This window comes from Cyprinus carpio, unplaced genomic scaffold (assembly GCF_018340385.1).
Source record: "Cyprinus carpio isolate SPL01 unplaced genomic scaffold, ASM1834038v1 S000006535, whole genome shotgun sequence".
In the NCBI taxonomy this organism is placed as follows: Eukaryota; Metazoa; Chordata; class Actinopteri; order Cypriniformes; family Cyprinidae; genus Cyprinus; species Cyprinus carpio.
The window spans coordinates 55,632-72,500 of NW_024879200.1; the positions used below are offsets into that span (position 1 = coordinate 55,632).

At 38.9% G+C, this 16,869-nt stretch overlaps 1 protein-coding gene across 1 annotated transcript in view; it reads right to left on the reverse strand.

Moving 5' to 3' along the window:
* Positions 1-9,933: 9,933 nt before the first annotated feature.
* The window catches only part of LOC109095721 (CD276 antigen-like), a gene marked incomplete at its 3' end in the record, with an annotated part of 54,475 nt that continues 47,539 nt past the window's right edge, over positions 9,934-16,869 (reverse strand). Inside the window, exon 5 of the mRNA XM_042754519.1 lies at positions 9,934-10,057. Within this exon, the coding sequence (XP_042610453.1) occupies positions 9,934-10,057 (124 nt within the window). The remainder of the gene's footprint in view (positions 10,058-16,869) is intronic.

Genomic DNA, 16,869 nt, shown 5'->3' on the forward strand with positions numbered 1-16,869 from the left:
AGCAATGGGAAATTTAAAATACGGACTTGTATTACATTTTAGTAACCAAAAAAACAGTAATTAACTCATAATTCATCGCTCCCTGTCGGAGGACTACACATTTTATAGCTTGAGGCGACACACTTATTCTCAACTTATGATCATAGAAACCATTTAATAAACTGAATACAGAGGCGAGAATGAGAGCTGCTGCAGAACCAGAAGTCGAAACAATAAACATTATACAAACTAACAAGGGAGTAGCGTAATCTACATTTAGGTGTTTATACCCACGGTGGAAGGATGGAATAAAAAATACTGCTAGTAATCTGACAAATTATTAAGATTTATTCAGTCTAATAAATTCAGGTACAGTGAAGAAAAACACTAAATACATATCTATCTTTTACATTTACTTATTTTATATATCAGCATGTATTGACTGACATTTAGGATGAAATATACATGTACATGACAGATATGTCCAAAAATCTCTTTTACAAACATAAACATACATATGTGTATAGGCTAGATGTATATGAAAATCAGTACAGGGAATTAGTTCTAAAGAAATGCAAAAAAATAAGACTAGAGCATCACATAGAATCACTGTAAATACATCGTTTTAATATTATGATTTTATTATTGTATTATTATTTTTTTTTTGGTTTCATTTTAGTTTAGATTTTAGTAATTTATTTGTGTTTTTTTTTGGCCACTTGTATGTATTATTATTAAATATAGTGATATATTTTTAATAATTTTTATTTTAGATTGATCCGTTTTAGTTTGTTATTTTACAGGTTACTCCACCCCAAAAATGAAAATTCTGTCATTAATTACTCACCCTTCATGTTGTTCCAAACCCCATCAGAACACAACTTAAGATCTCCGAAGATGAACAGAGGTCTTAAGGGTGGGAGTAATTAATGACAGAATTTTTAATTTTTGGGGTGGAAATAACACTTTAAGAAATACCACGGTAAACAAAATGAAAAGGACGATGAATGGATGCCCCTTGATCAATTAGCCTAAAATAAAAATAAGCTTTTTTTTATTTTATTTATTTTATTTCAGTTAATGTTATTTTATTTCCAAGTAACTTTTTTTTTTAGTTTAATTTACTTTTTTTCTAAAATAACTATTTTTTTATTTTGTTCTCTTTTTACGTTTTACTAGTTTTTTTTTTTTCTTTTTTTCTTTTTTTCGGATGGATGTAGTAAAAAACTTGTGCTTATAAAATGCCAAAGTTTTGCTTGCACAAACAACTTCTAACAGTACTTTGTGCTTAAATGTGGACACCCTGCTTACATAAGTAATACAGGCTAGGAATCAAGTTTGATACACATCGTTTCTTTAGGAGTGACTGTTGTAATTACAAAACACACACTGTTTATTGGATGCTGCGCTGCGTTCACTAGTAGGGCCTTCGCCACGCATTTAGTTCCAGGACTAAATGTTACAGTACTAAATTACTGGGATGATTATTGCTTGAAAAAGTGTACCCAGGACCATTTAAAGAGTTGCATTCGCACCGAGATGTGTGAACCTAAGGAAGTGACGTAACACCGGTCGGACAGCAGCGTTAAATGTGCACGGGCTTTCAACAACATTAACAAAGAACGAACAACGTTTAACACCAGAGAGGATGGAGGACGCTGTGATCGGACCTGTGTTTTTGTTGTGTCTCACAGGTTTCACAATAGATGGACATGGAATGTCGACGTATACGTAGAGCGATTGACAGAACAAGACAAGGAGGACTACCTAGAATCTCCAACAAACAACTGCCAGTGCTACACTTTACTACAAGTTGCCTGCCAACTTCACGTCGTATATTTATCACTGTTCGTCCATACTACTGTGAAAGAAGTTGACCCCAACAAAACAGGTTTACAGTATTGTACACAGTGTGATTGTAAGGTCAGGGGGGGAGGGTGTTTTCGTACGCGTTTGACCAATCAATGCCTACTTATGTCACGGGCAGCACCAGTTGTGCTGGTTACACCCTGCTCCGGAGTTGGAGAGCTAATTTGGTTCTCGAAAAAAAGGCAGTCCTGGTACCAAAATCGCACACCCTGTTCCTGCAGTGTGAAAACACCCAAAAGGGGTAGTTGCACAATTAGTTCTGGTACTATGAAAAGGTTCCGTGCGGTGCGAAAATGCCCTATGACTTCATCGAATCTGTGGCAAAAACATTCATCCGCACGACAGCGTAAATGACCCTGAGTCCAATAAGAGATAAATGAGAGAGAGCTGATGCTAAAGTGACATGAGGGAATAAACCTCATCACAGCCTGTTATGACTTACCTCTATCCACCACAACATCACACCACTTATACACACACACACACACACACACACCACTTATACACAACACAGCACACACACTCACACCGACACACACACACACACAACACACACCCAGCACCACACAATACACTTATACACACACACTCACACACACACACACACACCCACACACACGCACACACACACGCACAACACACACACCTCTTATAACACCACACTCCACACACCCGCACCCACACACACATCTTATACAACACACATCACACAAACACCACCCCACCACAAAACACCACACAACATCCAAAAACACACACAAACACGCACCAACACACACTCCCACCCAAACCAACCCACACTCACGCACACACACCACCGCACACACACACCCCCCTCTGTCTGAGTCTCTGCCCCAAGCCTTTCTCTCCTCTCTGTCTCTGACCCTCTTCACCTGTCTGCTTATTAAAATCTCATAGTATTAACTCTGCTGCTCACGGCCCGGCTGAATAATTCAATCAGACTAAAGGAGTCAAATGAATCTTTAATGGCATTAACGCCACAGCTGGAAAGCGAGCCGGACTCTGGACTTCCACCCTGAGAAGCTCGACAGCCACAAAACACTCACGAGAGCCACACAGATCCAGAAGCAGACGACGAGAGATCAGAGATCAGATCTGTTCAGAGTCCTGTATTACGCTCTTTTTTGCTCTTTCCACATTCGTTGTGCATTAGCGTCCGTGGATCCTCACAGTTCACCCCAGTGGCATTAAAATCTTATAATGTACCACAATGCCACTGAGAGTCATTAAGAGACTCAAAGCCTGACTCTTTTTGACTGTCAGGCGCATTTTTTGTGACGACCAGAAAATAGAGATGCCTTAATACAAGAGAGTTCTTACCAAATAAAATGTTATAGCATTCTCCATATATTCTGCTATGCACCCCCCCAACCCCACTTTTTTCCCCCCCTCCTCCCCCCCCCCCCCTCAGTGGCGACTTTTACCTACTGGTTCATGTGAACACACAACTATAGTTCTTGTCCATTTACACTAACGCTCAAAAGATTTTTACAATAAGTCAGATGTTTTTTTTTTTAAAGAAGTCTCTTGTGACCTCACCGTAATTTAAGGAAAAAAATAATACCATTTAAAATAACTGTCATCCTATATGATCTATTTTTAAAATAATTTATTCCTGTGACAGTATAAGACATTTTTTTTTTTTCCTAATGGTACATAAAGATTTCCTTATTTGCAAATAAATGCTGTTCTTTTGAGCTTTATGGTTCATCTGTGAATCCTGAGAAATTAAATTTTAGCCACGGTTTCCAGAAAACACAGTGTGCAGCACAACTGTGTTCAACATTGCTTAATTAATCAGGAAATGTTTGTCTCTGAGCAGAGACATCATATTAGAATGATTTCTGAAGATCATGTGACACTGAAGACTGGAGTAATGAGGCTGAAAATTCAGCTGCAGCAATCACAGAAAAAAATTACACTTTAACAGAGATTCACAGGAGATTTTTACTGGCATTTTGATCAAAAAATTATTTTGTTTGAAAAACACAACAACAAAAAAAAAAAAAAAACAAAAAATGGGCAGCCTTTCTTTCAGAAAACATTAAAAGCCTTAATAATTCACACTGTCGTATACAATTTTCTACCAAAATATCGTAAAGTAAACTGACCTGATTGGCTTCTTCTAATTCTTTGGCTTACTCGTAGTCTTTGGCTGGCTTCCTCTGTAAGGAGGAAAAACAGATGAGAATGAACGAGGTTCTCCAAAACAAAAATGCACAGTCACATCATCTTCTCTCAGGAGGCAGAGTGTCACAACGATGCATTCACAGACCACAGTTCAGGAAGGTCTGAAAATGTCTGATTTTGCTCTGTTTGTATTTATCTCTTTTATATTACGCTTTGTTTATTTTTAAGGTTAGGGAAAAATGCAAGTGTGCTATACAAAACATGCGTACCATCATAGCTAATATAGTTTTGCTTAATATTCTGAAGTGTTTTTTATATGTAGTGGGCTGTATTCATAGTTAATTTTAAAGCCAATTATTAATTGTACATTTTAATGTTTTTTGGAAAATACATCTATGATCATTGTTATTCATTTGTTATATTGGTGTGAGATATATTATTAGTATTATGATTGATATCAATTAGTATAATCTCGTTATTCTATGACTGACATAAGCCAACAGAAATTAAACCATCTATCATCTACTGAATATACATATTTCTTTCATACCTTTAGAAAAAATATGGTTATCGAACCAAACGGAGGATTTCAGATGATTCACATTGAGATGAATAGATGGGAACATTTGAGTAAAAAGTGAGGAGGGCGAGAACTGAATGGAGTGAAGAAGGAGGACCAGAGCTGAGATTGGGAGAAGCTGATATGTTGATTTGGCGTGTGAGGCTCTCGGGCCACAGTCTCCTTCCCCCCCCTCCCCCCCCCCCCCCCCCTCCCCCAAAATCCTCTCCCCCCCCCCCCCCCCCCCCCCCCCCCCCCTCCCCCCCCCTCACCCCCCCCATCTCGGGGCCCCCCATTCCCCCCCCCAGGATAACAGCCCAATTCTCCGGATCTGCCTTCGGTCGTCTCCACACACATTAAGACAGCAGGAAAAAATGAATTAAGTGAGCGCTAGAGTCTGACCGAGTCTGAGGGACACGAGTGTCCAGACCAATCTCCTCCAGGAGAACCTGCCGCACACAGCGGAGCAGACAGACAGCATTATAACTGCGCCTCCTCAACACACACTCACTCCTACACCTCCTTACACACACACCACCAACACACCACACACGCACTCTACTCTCTCTCTGAACACACACACACACACACAAACACACACAACAGTGCTCTCTCTCACACACACACACAACACCCACACACCACACACACCAACACACTCGACTCCTCTCGCATCACACACACACACACACTAACACCACTACACAAACACTGCACTCCTTCTGCACGCTCCTCACACACTCACTTCTTCTACACCTTCTCTCTCTCTCTCTCTCTCTCTCGTCTCTCACACACACCACACTCCTGCACCTCCTTACACACTCAGACACACGAAACTCAATCCGCTCTGCATCTGCACACACACACACACACGCACACACACACACACTCATATAACACTCACTCACTCCTTCTGCACATCACCCACACACACACACACACCACACACACACTCGTACACACTTCACTCGACTCCATTCTGCACCTCACACACACCCACACACACACACCCACACTCCTAGACTACCACCTCCTACCACAACACACACACACACCACACACACACTCATACACACTCATCACACTCCTTCTGCACCTCACACACACACACACACACTCCTTCACACTACTCACACACCCACACACACACACACACACACACCCCAACACACACCACACTCTGCACCCTCCTTACCGCCTATTGACACACAACACACACTCCTTCGGTACAACTATCACCAACATCACTCCTTCTGCAGCTCCTCACACCACTCACACGCTCAATCTGAATCTCTCTTTCTCTCTCTCTCTCTCTCTCCTATATATATAGGTGTGTGTTGTGGTGTTCTGATTTGAAGTGGGATGTTGTTTGATCTTTACATGCGACTTGGTGTTTTTCTGAGAAACACTGTTGAAGATCAGGTCATAACCAATGATTTGGCAGTAGTGTGGTTACAGGAATCAAACGGATTATTCTTATTTGGTAGTAGCTTGGGACATGTGCACAGGCTTATGTAAGTCAGAGGGGGCTTGCAGATGCCTGGACTGAGTAAAAAGACCTCTAAGCAAACAGCCAGATATTGTTCTGTGTCAGCAATCATAGGCAGTCTGCATGTTTGGAGAAGACGATGTCATCTTTATCCATAGTCTACTTATTAATGTGGTTTGCGACTATTAGCATTGTCTGTATTGTCAGGTGAAACATAATAGGCTCTTTGTGAATATTTGGATGCTGTGTTGTTTTAATCAGTATTTGTCATTCCAAATAAAGTAATCAAAAATGTGTGTGTTAAAGAAAAAGCAGCACATTAATACAGAACGAGGATCAAACTGACTTGGAACTACCTCTTCATTAATGGTTTTAATGCATACCTGCCAGCCAATCACAATTCAGTATTCGAGTATTCAGACAGACCATGGTATAATTTAATATATTGAATATTATTCCAACTACTGTCATGGCCTGCTAATAATCCACCATCACTTTATTGGCTCTGTGACTCTCTCTGCTCTCCAGCTGTAGCTGGTGTGTGGTGAAGCAGCACAGGACACTGTTGTACTGGAGGGAGCCCCCACACTTGACTGTAAAGCGCTTTGAGGTGTACAGCAATACACAAAAGACACTATAAAAAGTGCATCATTCAATCATTCATTCATATTAAATGTAATTACTGAAATAATTGTATTTGATCTACTTATATAACTTCATATACATATTAACATTTTGTTTATTATTTATGAAATTACAGAATTAATATTATTAAAGCTATTCGCAGTATAATTATTTATTGTATATGAATAATTAAACACCTTAAAGTAAAGTGTTACCCAAATAATTAGACTTTATTATTATTATGTATTTATATACAATTAATTTCTTAATAAGTGGTCCTAATAAACTAAGCTGTATAATATACAGTGAGATAAGCTGCATAACATTTCTGCAGTTTTAGCAGGTCAAACTGAAAATGTTATCGATAAAAGCTGATGACAAAAGTTGCAGCAGAACGGGAGTTTTCGAGGGAGTAAGCACGGCGTGGAAAAAGGCTACTATACACAATGCCAAATTGTCAGCTCAAAAAGCCAGGTCGAACGATGGGACGGCGAGAACAGCAGGAGTGGAGTATCTCGTACTCACTCAACACTTCATATTACTTCAGCAGGCTGCTGGCCAGTTCCACGTAATTGTATTCCAGAATTCTCTGTATGCGAGGGTTACTGGAGAGAGAAAGACGTTGGTTGTATTTTCTCTGGACTCACTGCGGTCTTCTATTCCATTTCACTGTTTGCTGGGTGATTCTCCGTGTGGGTATTGTACTCTTTCTCCCACTCTCTGACTCTGTCTCAGTTGCAGACTGTATTTTTTAAAAGCCCAGGGTCCAATGCAGTGCTGCCGCAAGACCTTTATTTAAATGTCTCCCGCTCCACACATCAGATCTCATTACGCCCTCTCGTTCCCTTCACATGACGGCTGAATCCATCTCTATCTCTATGCTGTGCACTTCTCCTCCACACATCAGTCGTTCTTTTGTTCATTTCAACCTCCAAGTCTGCCGCTCCCTTTTACACGTGCGACTAATTGATCTCGTGGCACTAATGAACTTCAGGCAGCGACAACAGGAGGAGCGTAAGGTTTTGGCAGAGCGGGAACTCATGCTGGCTTTAGTCATCAGCTCCGAGCAGTGAACTGAGCACACGCGGACAACACCAAACAACGGGTGCAATGTGTGAGTTTGCACACTATTATCTTCGACACACAGGGGACGGAATACGTTCTTGATGCACGAGGCCCCCACAACACGATTATTCACTTGTGTGAGGGACCCTCCTTTCTAAGATCAAAGCTGATCCATAAATTTTAGTGTATTCCATGGTTTAAATAGTTATATGAAAAAATATTCACCTTTCTAGTTAAGTGGACCATTATATCTTTTTTTATTTTGTACCATTATAGTAATGCTAGAGAGGCATACAGCTTAACTCCCTAATATGAGACTAAACATTTGGTGAATCCTCTCATGAGTTATTTGAATTATTAAACAATATTATTGTATTATTGTATTGCTATTTTTATTGTATTATTGTATGTCTTGACAATATTTAAATTTAACATTAAAATAGATATAACAAAACGTGTGTGTTTCTTTTTTCATATCCAATTTTATCCCTTTTTTAAAATCAATATAATACTTGTTATGATTTTGACTTTCATAGGGAGGAGTGGTTGCATTTTTAAAAGGAGTCATCAGATGCAAAATTCACTTGACCTGCAATGTGTAGTTAGCCGTGTGTGGGTACACAACCACCCGATAATGATAAAAACTGCCACCCAGTGTTTTTTTTTTTTGTTTTTTTAAATATTGATAAATCATGACCCCTTTCTAAAATCACGGAGTTTCTTAGATACTTGGGCGGGTGAGTGTCAAACAGGACCGGAGGCCCCTCCCAAGACTGTTGATGGACCACAAAAAGCGTTTTACATTAGGACCCGGCCATGAGGGCGATGTATCAAACAGTCCGCCACTATGTTTCACCGCCGGAGCGCCGGAGTAGAAACAGAATGGCTCCTAAGCGCTTGAAGAGGTTCTGTTGTTGGAGGTAATTACTGAACATCGCAGTCGTCATGTCTCCTCCTGACATCTCAGCCGCTGCAGGATATGTGGATAAAATTACCTTTCATTTTTTTGTTAACGGGAATGTGCCCCGATTCTTACCTAACTGCGCCTATGTTTGCAGACGAAATAATCATGTGGGTCCAGTAATGAATGAATTTTGCGAACTGCCTTTCCCTATAATGTGCTAGTTAGAAAAGTTTCCCGATGATATTGAGCTAAAGTTATCCATGGTCAGAAGAACTGCACAATACCCCACGGAAGCGAGGGGCGGGGGCAAGCGGAGCTCATGTAGACTTTACAAGGCACAGGCACAGGACATAGCTCGCTGTGACACAGAGCTTTGTTTTTGACAAGGTTAAAGGGGTGTTGTTTTACACTACCATTGAGAAATTTTAACCAAAGTATGTTCTAGACATTGTCATTAAGACCCTAAATTTTTTTTTAATCATATCAACTTGTGGAAAATGGGCATCCAAAGACCCCTTTAAATTTCATTTTATCTTGGTTTTTATTTTGAATTGAATTATCAATATATCATATTAATATCAATTTACATTATTATTTATTTCTAAATACATAATATAAAAATATACATTTATGAGTAATTAAATAAATATTCCATATACTATATTAAATGTATATTTCAATGTATTTTCATATACACTTTTTAATTCAATCTTGTTCTAATTCAAATTTATAATTTTTACATTTTTATAACTTTTTTTTAAATTATGTGGTTAGCACGTGATTAAATCTCATGATTTATTTTGAATGTGCTCTTTATGATTTATTCTTTTTACATTTCTGAATTAAGTTATTATTGATATTTTTATTACTTATCAATATTATTATATTGACTAATTGTATTATTTTAATTACATAATTAAAAATTAAATATATGTAACTTCAATTAACATTAACACACACACCAACATTATTATTACTTTACGTCATATTTATATATAGGAGTTAAGACCACTGAAACGTTCTCTCATTAGTAGGCTTGTGTAGCCTGAATCGCCCTTGCTAGTGGCATGAAGTTTGACTTCTGGACATTTAGAGTGACCCCACCACGGCTAGTTTAAGGCGGTCTAAAACTAACACACGAAATATGAAGGTGTGTCGAGGTCATAACATCTGAGAATGAGACCATGGTCTAAACTCAGCCGAACACACATTAAAAGCGCGATGAGGCATTCCGAGAGATGCAGACTATGGTTTATGCTAATGTGTTCCTCACCAGGCTATCAATCTCCTCACCAAGCTCTCTCATGATTTCCTGCGGCAGAACGGCGGGCCAGAGCTACCAGCAGAAGCCAGCAAACACACGGCCAGAGCCACGGTTCAGCCATAGCGGCCAGCGGAGGAAACACCAGACCCTGAGCTGCAAACAGAGAGAAATAAGCTTCATCAAAAACAATCATCTTGCAGGCTCATACAACAACACCAGCAGCAGCAGCAGCAGCAGCAGCAGCAGCAGCAGCAGCAGCAGCAGCAGCAGCAGCAGCAGCAGCAGCAGCAGCAGCAGCAGCAGCAGCAGCCAGCCAGCAGCAGCAGCCAGCCAGCCAGCAGCAGCCAGCAGCCAGCAGCAGCAGCAGCCAGCAGCAGCAGCAGCAGCAGCAGCCAGCAGCAGCCAGCAGCAGCCAGCAGCAGCAGCGCAGCAGCAGCAGCAGCCAGCAGCAGCAGCCAGCAGCAGCAGCAGCAGCAGCAGCAGCAGCCAGCAGCAGCAGCAGCCAGCAGCAGCAGCAGCAGCAGCAGCAGCAGCAACCAGCAGCAGCAGCAGCCAGCAGCAGCAGCAGCCAGCCAGCAGCCAGCAGCAGCCAGCAGCCAGCAGCAGCCAGCAGCAGCAGCAGCAGCAGCAGCAGCAGCCAGCAGCAGCAGCAGCCAGCAGCAGCAGCCAGCAGCCAGCCAGCAGCAGCCAGCAGCAGCAGCAGCCAGCCCAGCAGCAGCAGCAGCAGCAGCAGCATATTTAAAATATTAATGGAGCCACAGGACACTGAATATCGCACACATTGCCCAAAAGACATCTGTCTAATGCTGAATACAAGCTGATCACGGCCAACTCGGAGTATCTGACACAATAAAAGTAGTGCTTTCTCATTTCTCCCTGATGGCTCTTGAAATTCTAGGTGGGCGACTGTGAAAATAATGAGCGTTTAAAAAATATCAACATCCTCTTCACAGCCAAAAGACAAAAATAGGCTCGACACAAATGTGACGGGCAGTAATTGCATATGCTTAGAAAATCAATACTACAGCTGGTAGTTTATTAATGTCTTTGAGGGCTGTCCATGTAAGTATCAGCTCAAAACATGCCCTGTTCCAAAAAAGTCAATAACAAAGCAAAGCGCTATGAAATCTGGCTTTATTTCCCTCGGTAACTCGCAGACGGGCACAGAGATGATATCTGCACGGATGGCGCTGACAGAGTATGTATATCGATGTATGATGCGGCCCTGAGAAAGGAAAGGCACGGATAAACGCGGCCAGATTTGTTTTATCATTTGTAGAAGTGCAGAGAAACCTGCTAAAGAGAAGCTGCGAACACTGACAGAATTACACTCTCTGTATGTTCAAAAACCTCTTCTAAAGGTTAATAAGACAGCAGATTCAATTCACTGTATTTATCTTTATTTCTGGCCCATATGAGCAGAACATGGTGAAAGTGTGATGTGCTCTTGTACACAGCCTCATGGAGACCAATCAGTCTCACTCAAGCTTATTAACAAAGGTCAGAGAAAGCTTAAAATCTTATAAAATTACACCGCACAGATGCCTATGAAATTTCATAACTGTGAAAGATCTGATTTACCACGATCTTTCATGAAACAGAAGTAAACATATCAATGTTGCTAGGGAAAAAATTAGGACAAAAATTGGGATTATGTGGACCAATGTTTTGTAGTCGTATTTTTGCTATGGCTGCCTCAAAACCACCCCCCCCCCCCCCAAGTGCTGACTAATTAAATACGTTCTAAAACTTTTTTGGGCCTCCAGGCATGTTAATGTCTCAAATTGTAGGGTGTGGAATTATGTAACCTTCTATGATCTTATATGACAGCTTAGACCAAAGGTTATTGTAAAAATGGAAATAAAAAAAAAGAAAAAAAAAAAAAAGAGAAAAAAAAAATAAACTAACAACAAATAAATAAAAATTAAAAGGACAATATAAAAATACATTTTTAGTGTAAAACTAAAATACACCAAAAACAAATTAGAATAAATTAAAACAATAACAAAACAAAAATCAAAATAATAAAAAAAATATTCAAAAATTTAAATTAAAAATAATTAACAATCGGCTAAATTATAAGTATAAATTTTATTAATAATTGTATTAAATTATTAACTTAATCAATTAAACAAAATAAAAAATAAATTAAAAACCCCCCCCCCCCCCCCACAAAAACAATGAAGTAATAAAATAACTAATAACAATTAAAAGAAAGGACAATAAAAAGAAAATACATAAAATAAAATAAAATAAAATAAATAAAATAACTAAAATAAAATAAAATAATAAAAATATCGACAATGAAATAAAATTTTCAGTTAAAAAACTGAAATAATAAAAATAGGCTCAAATAAATTAAAAAAGGAATTAAATAAAAACAAAAATATTAAATAAATTAATTAAATAAATAAAAAACATAAAAAAATTACAATAAAATGATCTTGCCCAAAGTTATCCATCTAATGCAGATGTACAGAGACAAGTATGAGGTTCTTGGGGCTCATACACATAGGTGATTCTTACTATTAATCTTTAAATAAATAGTAAGTTACTCTTGCAAAAAATGAGGTTACAATTCCTCAATGTAGAAAACCCTATATAATCCATATAAACTGAACTCTTATCTCTCTCGCTCTGGCATGAACGGTGGCCTGATGAAGATAAATGTTGTAAAAAGGCTTACCTTTTCAGCGGTTGCTGTCACAAAGGGCCTGTAGGCTCATATTCTCTCTCTTTACTATTGTTTGATGATGTGATTTTGCTCCCTCGGTTATAAGATAATCCCGAGTACGTCTTAACACCAATCTTCACTCTGAAACCTATTCAATCTCTTTATCCCGCAACAATTTGACAATAACAGAGATACTCATACTCTCTTTCTCAGTTGCGCCAAAAGACACCAAGAGAGGGCCGAACGGGCACATCGTGGATCTCACATCCAACCACTTTTTCAGTTGTCTGAATTCTGATTGCCGACAAATACAAGAATGGTATATCGCGTACATTTCCAACAATATGGTTCCAGTACTGCAGTTGGATCCAGAACAGGCAGTGAATGGAGCTCAGAAATGACTCTTACCTCCCTTTTATGTTTTAGTGCTCTTAGAGATTGTAAAATGTCATACTGAGGTGAGGCACAGATTGGACTGTTAATTTATTCAAAATTAAATGTTGTGAAGTCAAAAATTATGCTTTAATCAAAACTATTGTATTCAAATTGTAGGCAGCGGAATAGGAACCTTCTGCATGGCCAAACAAATGGCCACTGGGATGAAACAGGGAAAAATAAAAAAAAATGTAATAATGAAATAAAATAAAAATAAAAAAATATGAAAAATTATTTTTAATTAAAAGTTACAATATTAAGAAAAGATTTACAAAAAAATTACATTAAATAAAATAAAAAATTATAACACTAAAAAAAAAAATAAAAAAAAAGTTTTTATTTAAAAAAAAACTAAAGTAAAATAATTTTAATTATATAACTAATATAACTATAGATAGATTTTTTTAATTAAAGATTATTAAGATGAAAAGTAACAAAAAAGAAATGTAAATAAATCAATTAAAATAAAATAAAATGACAAAACCCCAAAACATGTTAAACTTAAAAATTACAATTAAAATTATTACAACTTTATTTACAATTTTTACACACTTTTTATATATAGCGAAAAAAGAGAGATTACACATTTTACACACAATAAACTGCTGTTTTGGGTGACCCTGAACGACGTGTCTCCCATGGCAACTGTGGGAGTGCCAGGCTCACCCCTCCACTCACAGTCAGTGTGAACAGAGCGACTATACTTCGACAGGGTTTTTCACTGCTGCTCTGCTTTTCATCTCCTTCCAACAAAGAGTTGAAAACACACTCCTGGGCCAAACCTCTCCTGATAACCTCTAATCAAAGCTCTTTACCCGTCACACTTAGAGAGTCACTGCCACACAATGCTGAGGCCATGAGAAGAAAGCCCCGAGATGGAGTCGAGGCCTCAGATGAGCCTCCTCGCACCGGAACAGGAGAGGAAACCGCCTTATGTTAAACACAGCCGAGCACAAGACACACAGACACAGACAGACACTTCCTTGTGTTCCCCATTAAAGGAGTAGTTCACCCACCAAATGAAAAAGTGATGAAAATGCTCTTAAGGCCCCGATATACTTCAGGCGAAATCGAAGAACGAACTGATATTGGCGTCATTTCAGAAGCAAAATAAGACCAAAAGCGAAGTTCGTTTTGAGTTTGTTTCCCTGGCAGTTAGCGATCTTACCAAAGCAAACTTTCTGGGGAGTTAGGTTTGACTCTAAACACCTTTGAGTTTCTATTATGCAGTGGGTGGGTGTGTGCAAACTCCACCTTCTTTGGCGCATTTTTTTATCTTGGTTCGTTCCTCATTCTGCGGGGGAGTCGTGTTCGGAAGCAACATCTCCTGAACACACTGGAGTGTCGAATAGCTGAGCCGCACAAATATATCCGCACCTGTACGATCGCTCGCGGACTGACTTTAAAAGATGTAGAGACAGTGTTTTCATTCCTAGAAAAGAAATATGCAACGAGAAAAGCTTGGGTGTCGAGCGCACCGGAGGAGCAAAAAGCGAGAAGCAGAAACATCCAGAACAAGTTTTTTCCAAAGCCATAAAAAGAATGAAAGGAAAGAGTAAAGATATAAAGTATCAAATAAAAAATACATGTGTTTCAAATAAATGTTACACACCATACTGCTGCTGTTGTTCTTTCAATAAGAGAATTTAAAGGGTATACAGTAAAATGAAATGCCAAATGAATATACAATAATAAGCCTTTGTTTTTATCAAAACTATTTTATCCAGTTTAATAACATAAATAAACACTACCAAAATAAAGCAACAAACCAATTCCAATTTTTTTCTCCCTCACATCATGCTAAAGTTTACAGACCATGAGCATTCACACTCCCATAAAGGACTGATTATGGTTCTTTGTATTACAAACATGATACTTGACTCTGAACTGCTGCTAAACATTATTCTTTGTCTATAATATTCTGGACCATTGGGTGCCCGCCTCACACCTAGGATTGCCTACACTTCTTCATTTCATCGATGTTGTTATCAGGGGATACACGCCGAAGCCGTCGTGACACGCTTACATTAATCTACACCCACCTCCAGCAGTAAAGCGGGGGTGTTGGAAAGTTTTGCTAACAGTATGCCATTAAACTCAGCCTCTTTCAAACTTCTTTTTTGCCCTGGAAACAAAGAAAATGAAAACAAACTTCATTTGAAGTATATCGGGCCTTTACCCCGGGCCATCCAAGATGTAGATGAGTTTGTTTCTTCATCAGGTTTAGAGAAATGTAGCATTGCATCGAGTGGCTCCCCAGCAATGGATGCTCTGCAGTGAATAGATTGCCGGCCGAGAATGAGAGAGTCCAAACAGCTGATAAAAACATCACAATAATCCACAAGTAATCCCACAGCAATCCAGTCCATCAGTGAACATCTGGAGAAGACAAAAACTGAAACAAATCCAGCATTAAGATTTTAGATTGAGATTTTTTTTTAGCTGTTTGGACTCTCATTTTGGCGGCACCCATTCTGCAGAAGATCCATTGCTGAGATAGTGATGGGATGACTAATTTCTCCAAATCTCACTCCCATGAGGTCAAACCCCTAAGGAGGTAGAAAGTATACAGTATTTTTCAGCAAATTCAGATTTTTGGGTGAAATATTCCTTTATTGATATCAAACCTGGCACAATGTCCAAAGCGTGCTTTTTTTTTCTTTTTTCTCTTAAAAAATACAAGTACAAAATGAGATTAAAGGTCCCCTTAAGTGCCTTGAAACACGTAGCATTATCTTCTATATGGTGACGTGAATTTCAACTGAAACATGGAAGAGAGAGGCGGGGACATATCAAGCAGCCCCGCCCCCTTTTAAAAAAAAAAAGCCAATAGCGGGGTTTTTATATCTGCTCGGGCCAGAGCCATAAAAAGCTACATTTGACAGCCATACGGCTCCAATAAAGTACCCTAGGATTCAATATGAAACTCTTAGGTTAAACAAAATAGTGGTGCATAATCATGCTGTGGCTGTGCAGTTGTCACAAAGATTTTTAATAAATGCCGACTCACACATGTGATCCGCTTCCTGAGCCAAAATCCGGATCAGACTGTGTGCTGCCTGGCGCCAGTTGAAGCGTGAAACAGCTAAATGTGAACGTACGAGGAAGCTGTACAGGAATACTACACTGTGAACAAGTTACTGATCTCATACCGTATCTTCAGCGTATAATAGCAGGACGCAAGCACTCGGATTCTAGAGAGCATTTTGATTTTTAGTAAAGATTTGATGAAGAAGATGAAGTACAATGTGATGCCATGAAAATCAGTAGATCCATTTCAGCGGACAAGTGAGGAGACTGCCAGCCTTGAATGCTTATATCTCCTAAGGCTGTGTAATTTTGGCATGGTTTTGGAACACACCCAGCTTATTCATAAGCTTAGCAGTGTATATATTAATACTAAAAGCTAAAAAAACTTGGCATTTTGATATCATCATGGGGACTTTTAAAGGGGAAGCAGAAATGTCAAACACTCAAACATCAACACTTTGTTACTGTTCTTAATTTTTTAAAACTGCTTGACATCTGTAAATTTGAGTCATCATTGATGGCACTCACTGTTGCTCTAAACATGTGAAGCACAAAAATAAAAATTTCTGGACAACATAAAACATTTTTATGGACATACAAATGAAAGTCCATAGGGTGCAAAGTTAGCACCCCATTCGCTGTCATTATATGGACAAAGATAATTTTGGTACATTCTGTAAAATAACTTCTTTAGCATTTTTACCAAAACAGAAGGAAAATCAGAGTATGTTTTGAGTAACATTAGTGTGAGTTTAAAAAAATTTCAAATAAAAAAAAAAGAACAAAATTATGACTCTAAAATAATAATTGCCCCTTCTGCAAACTG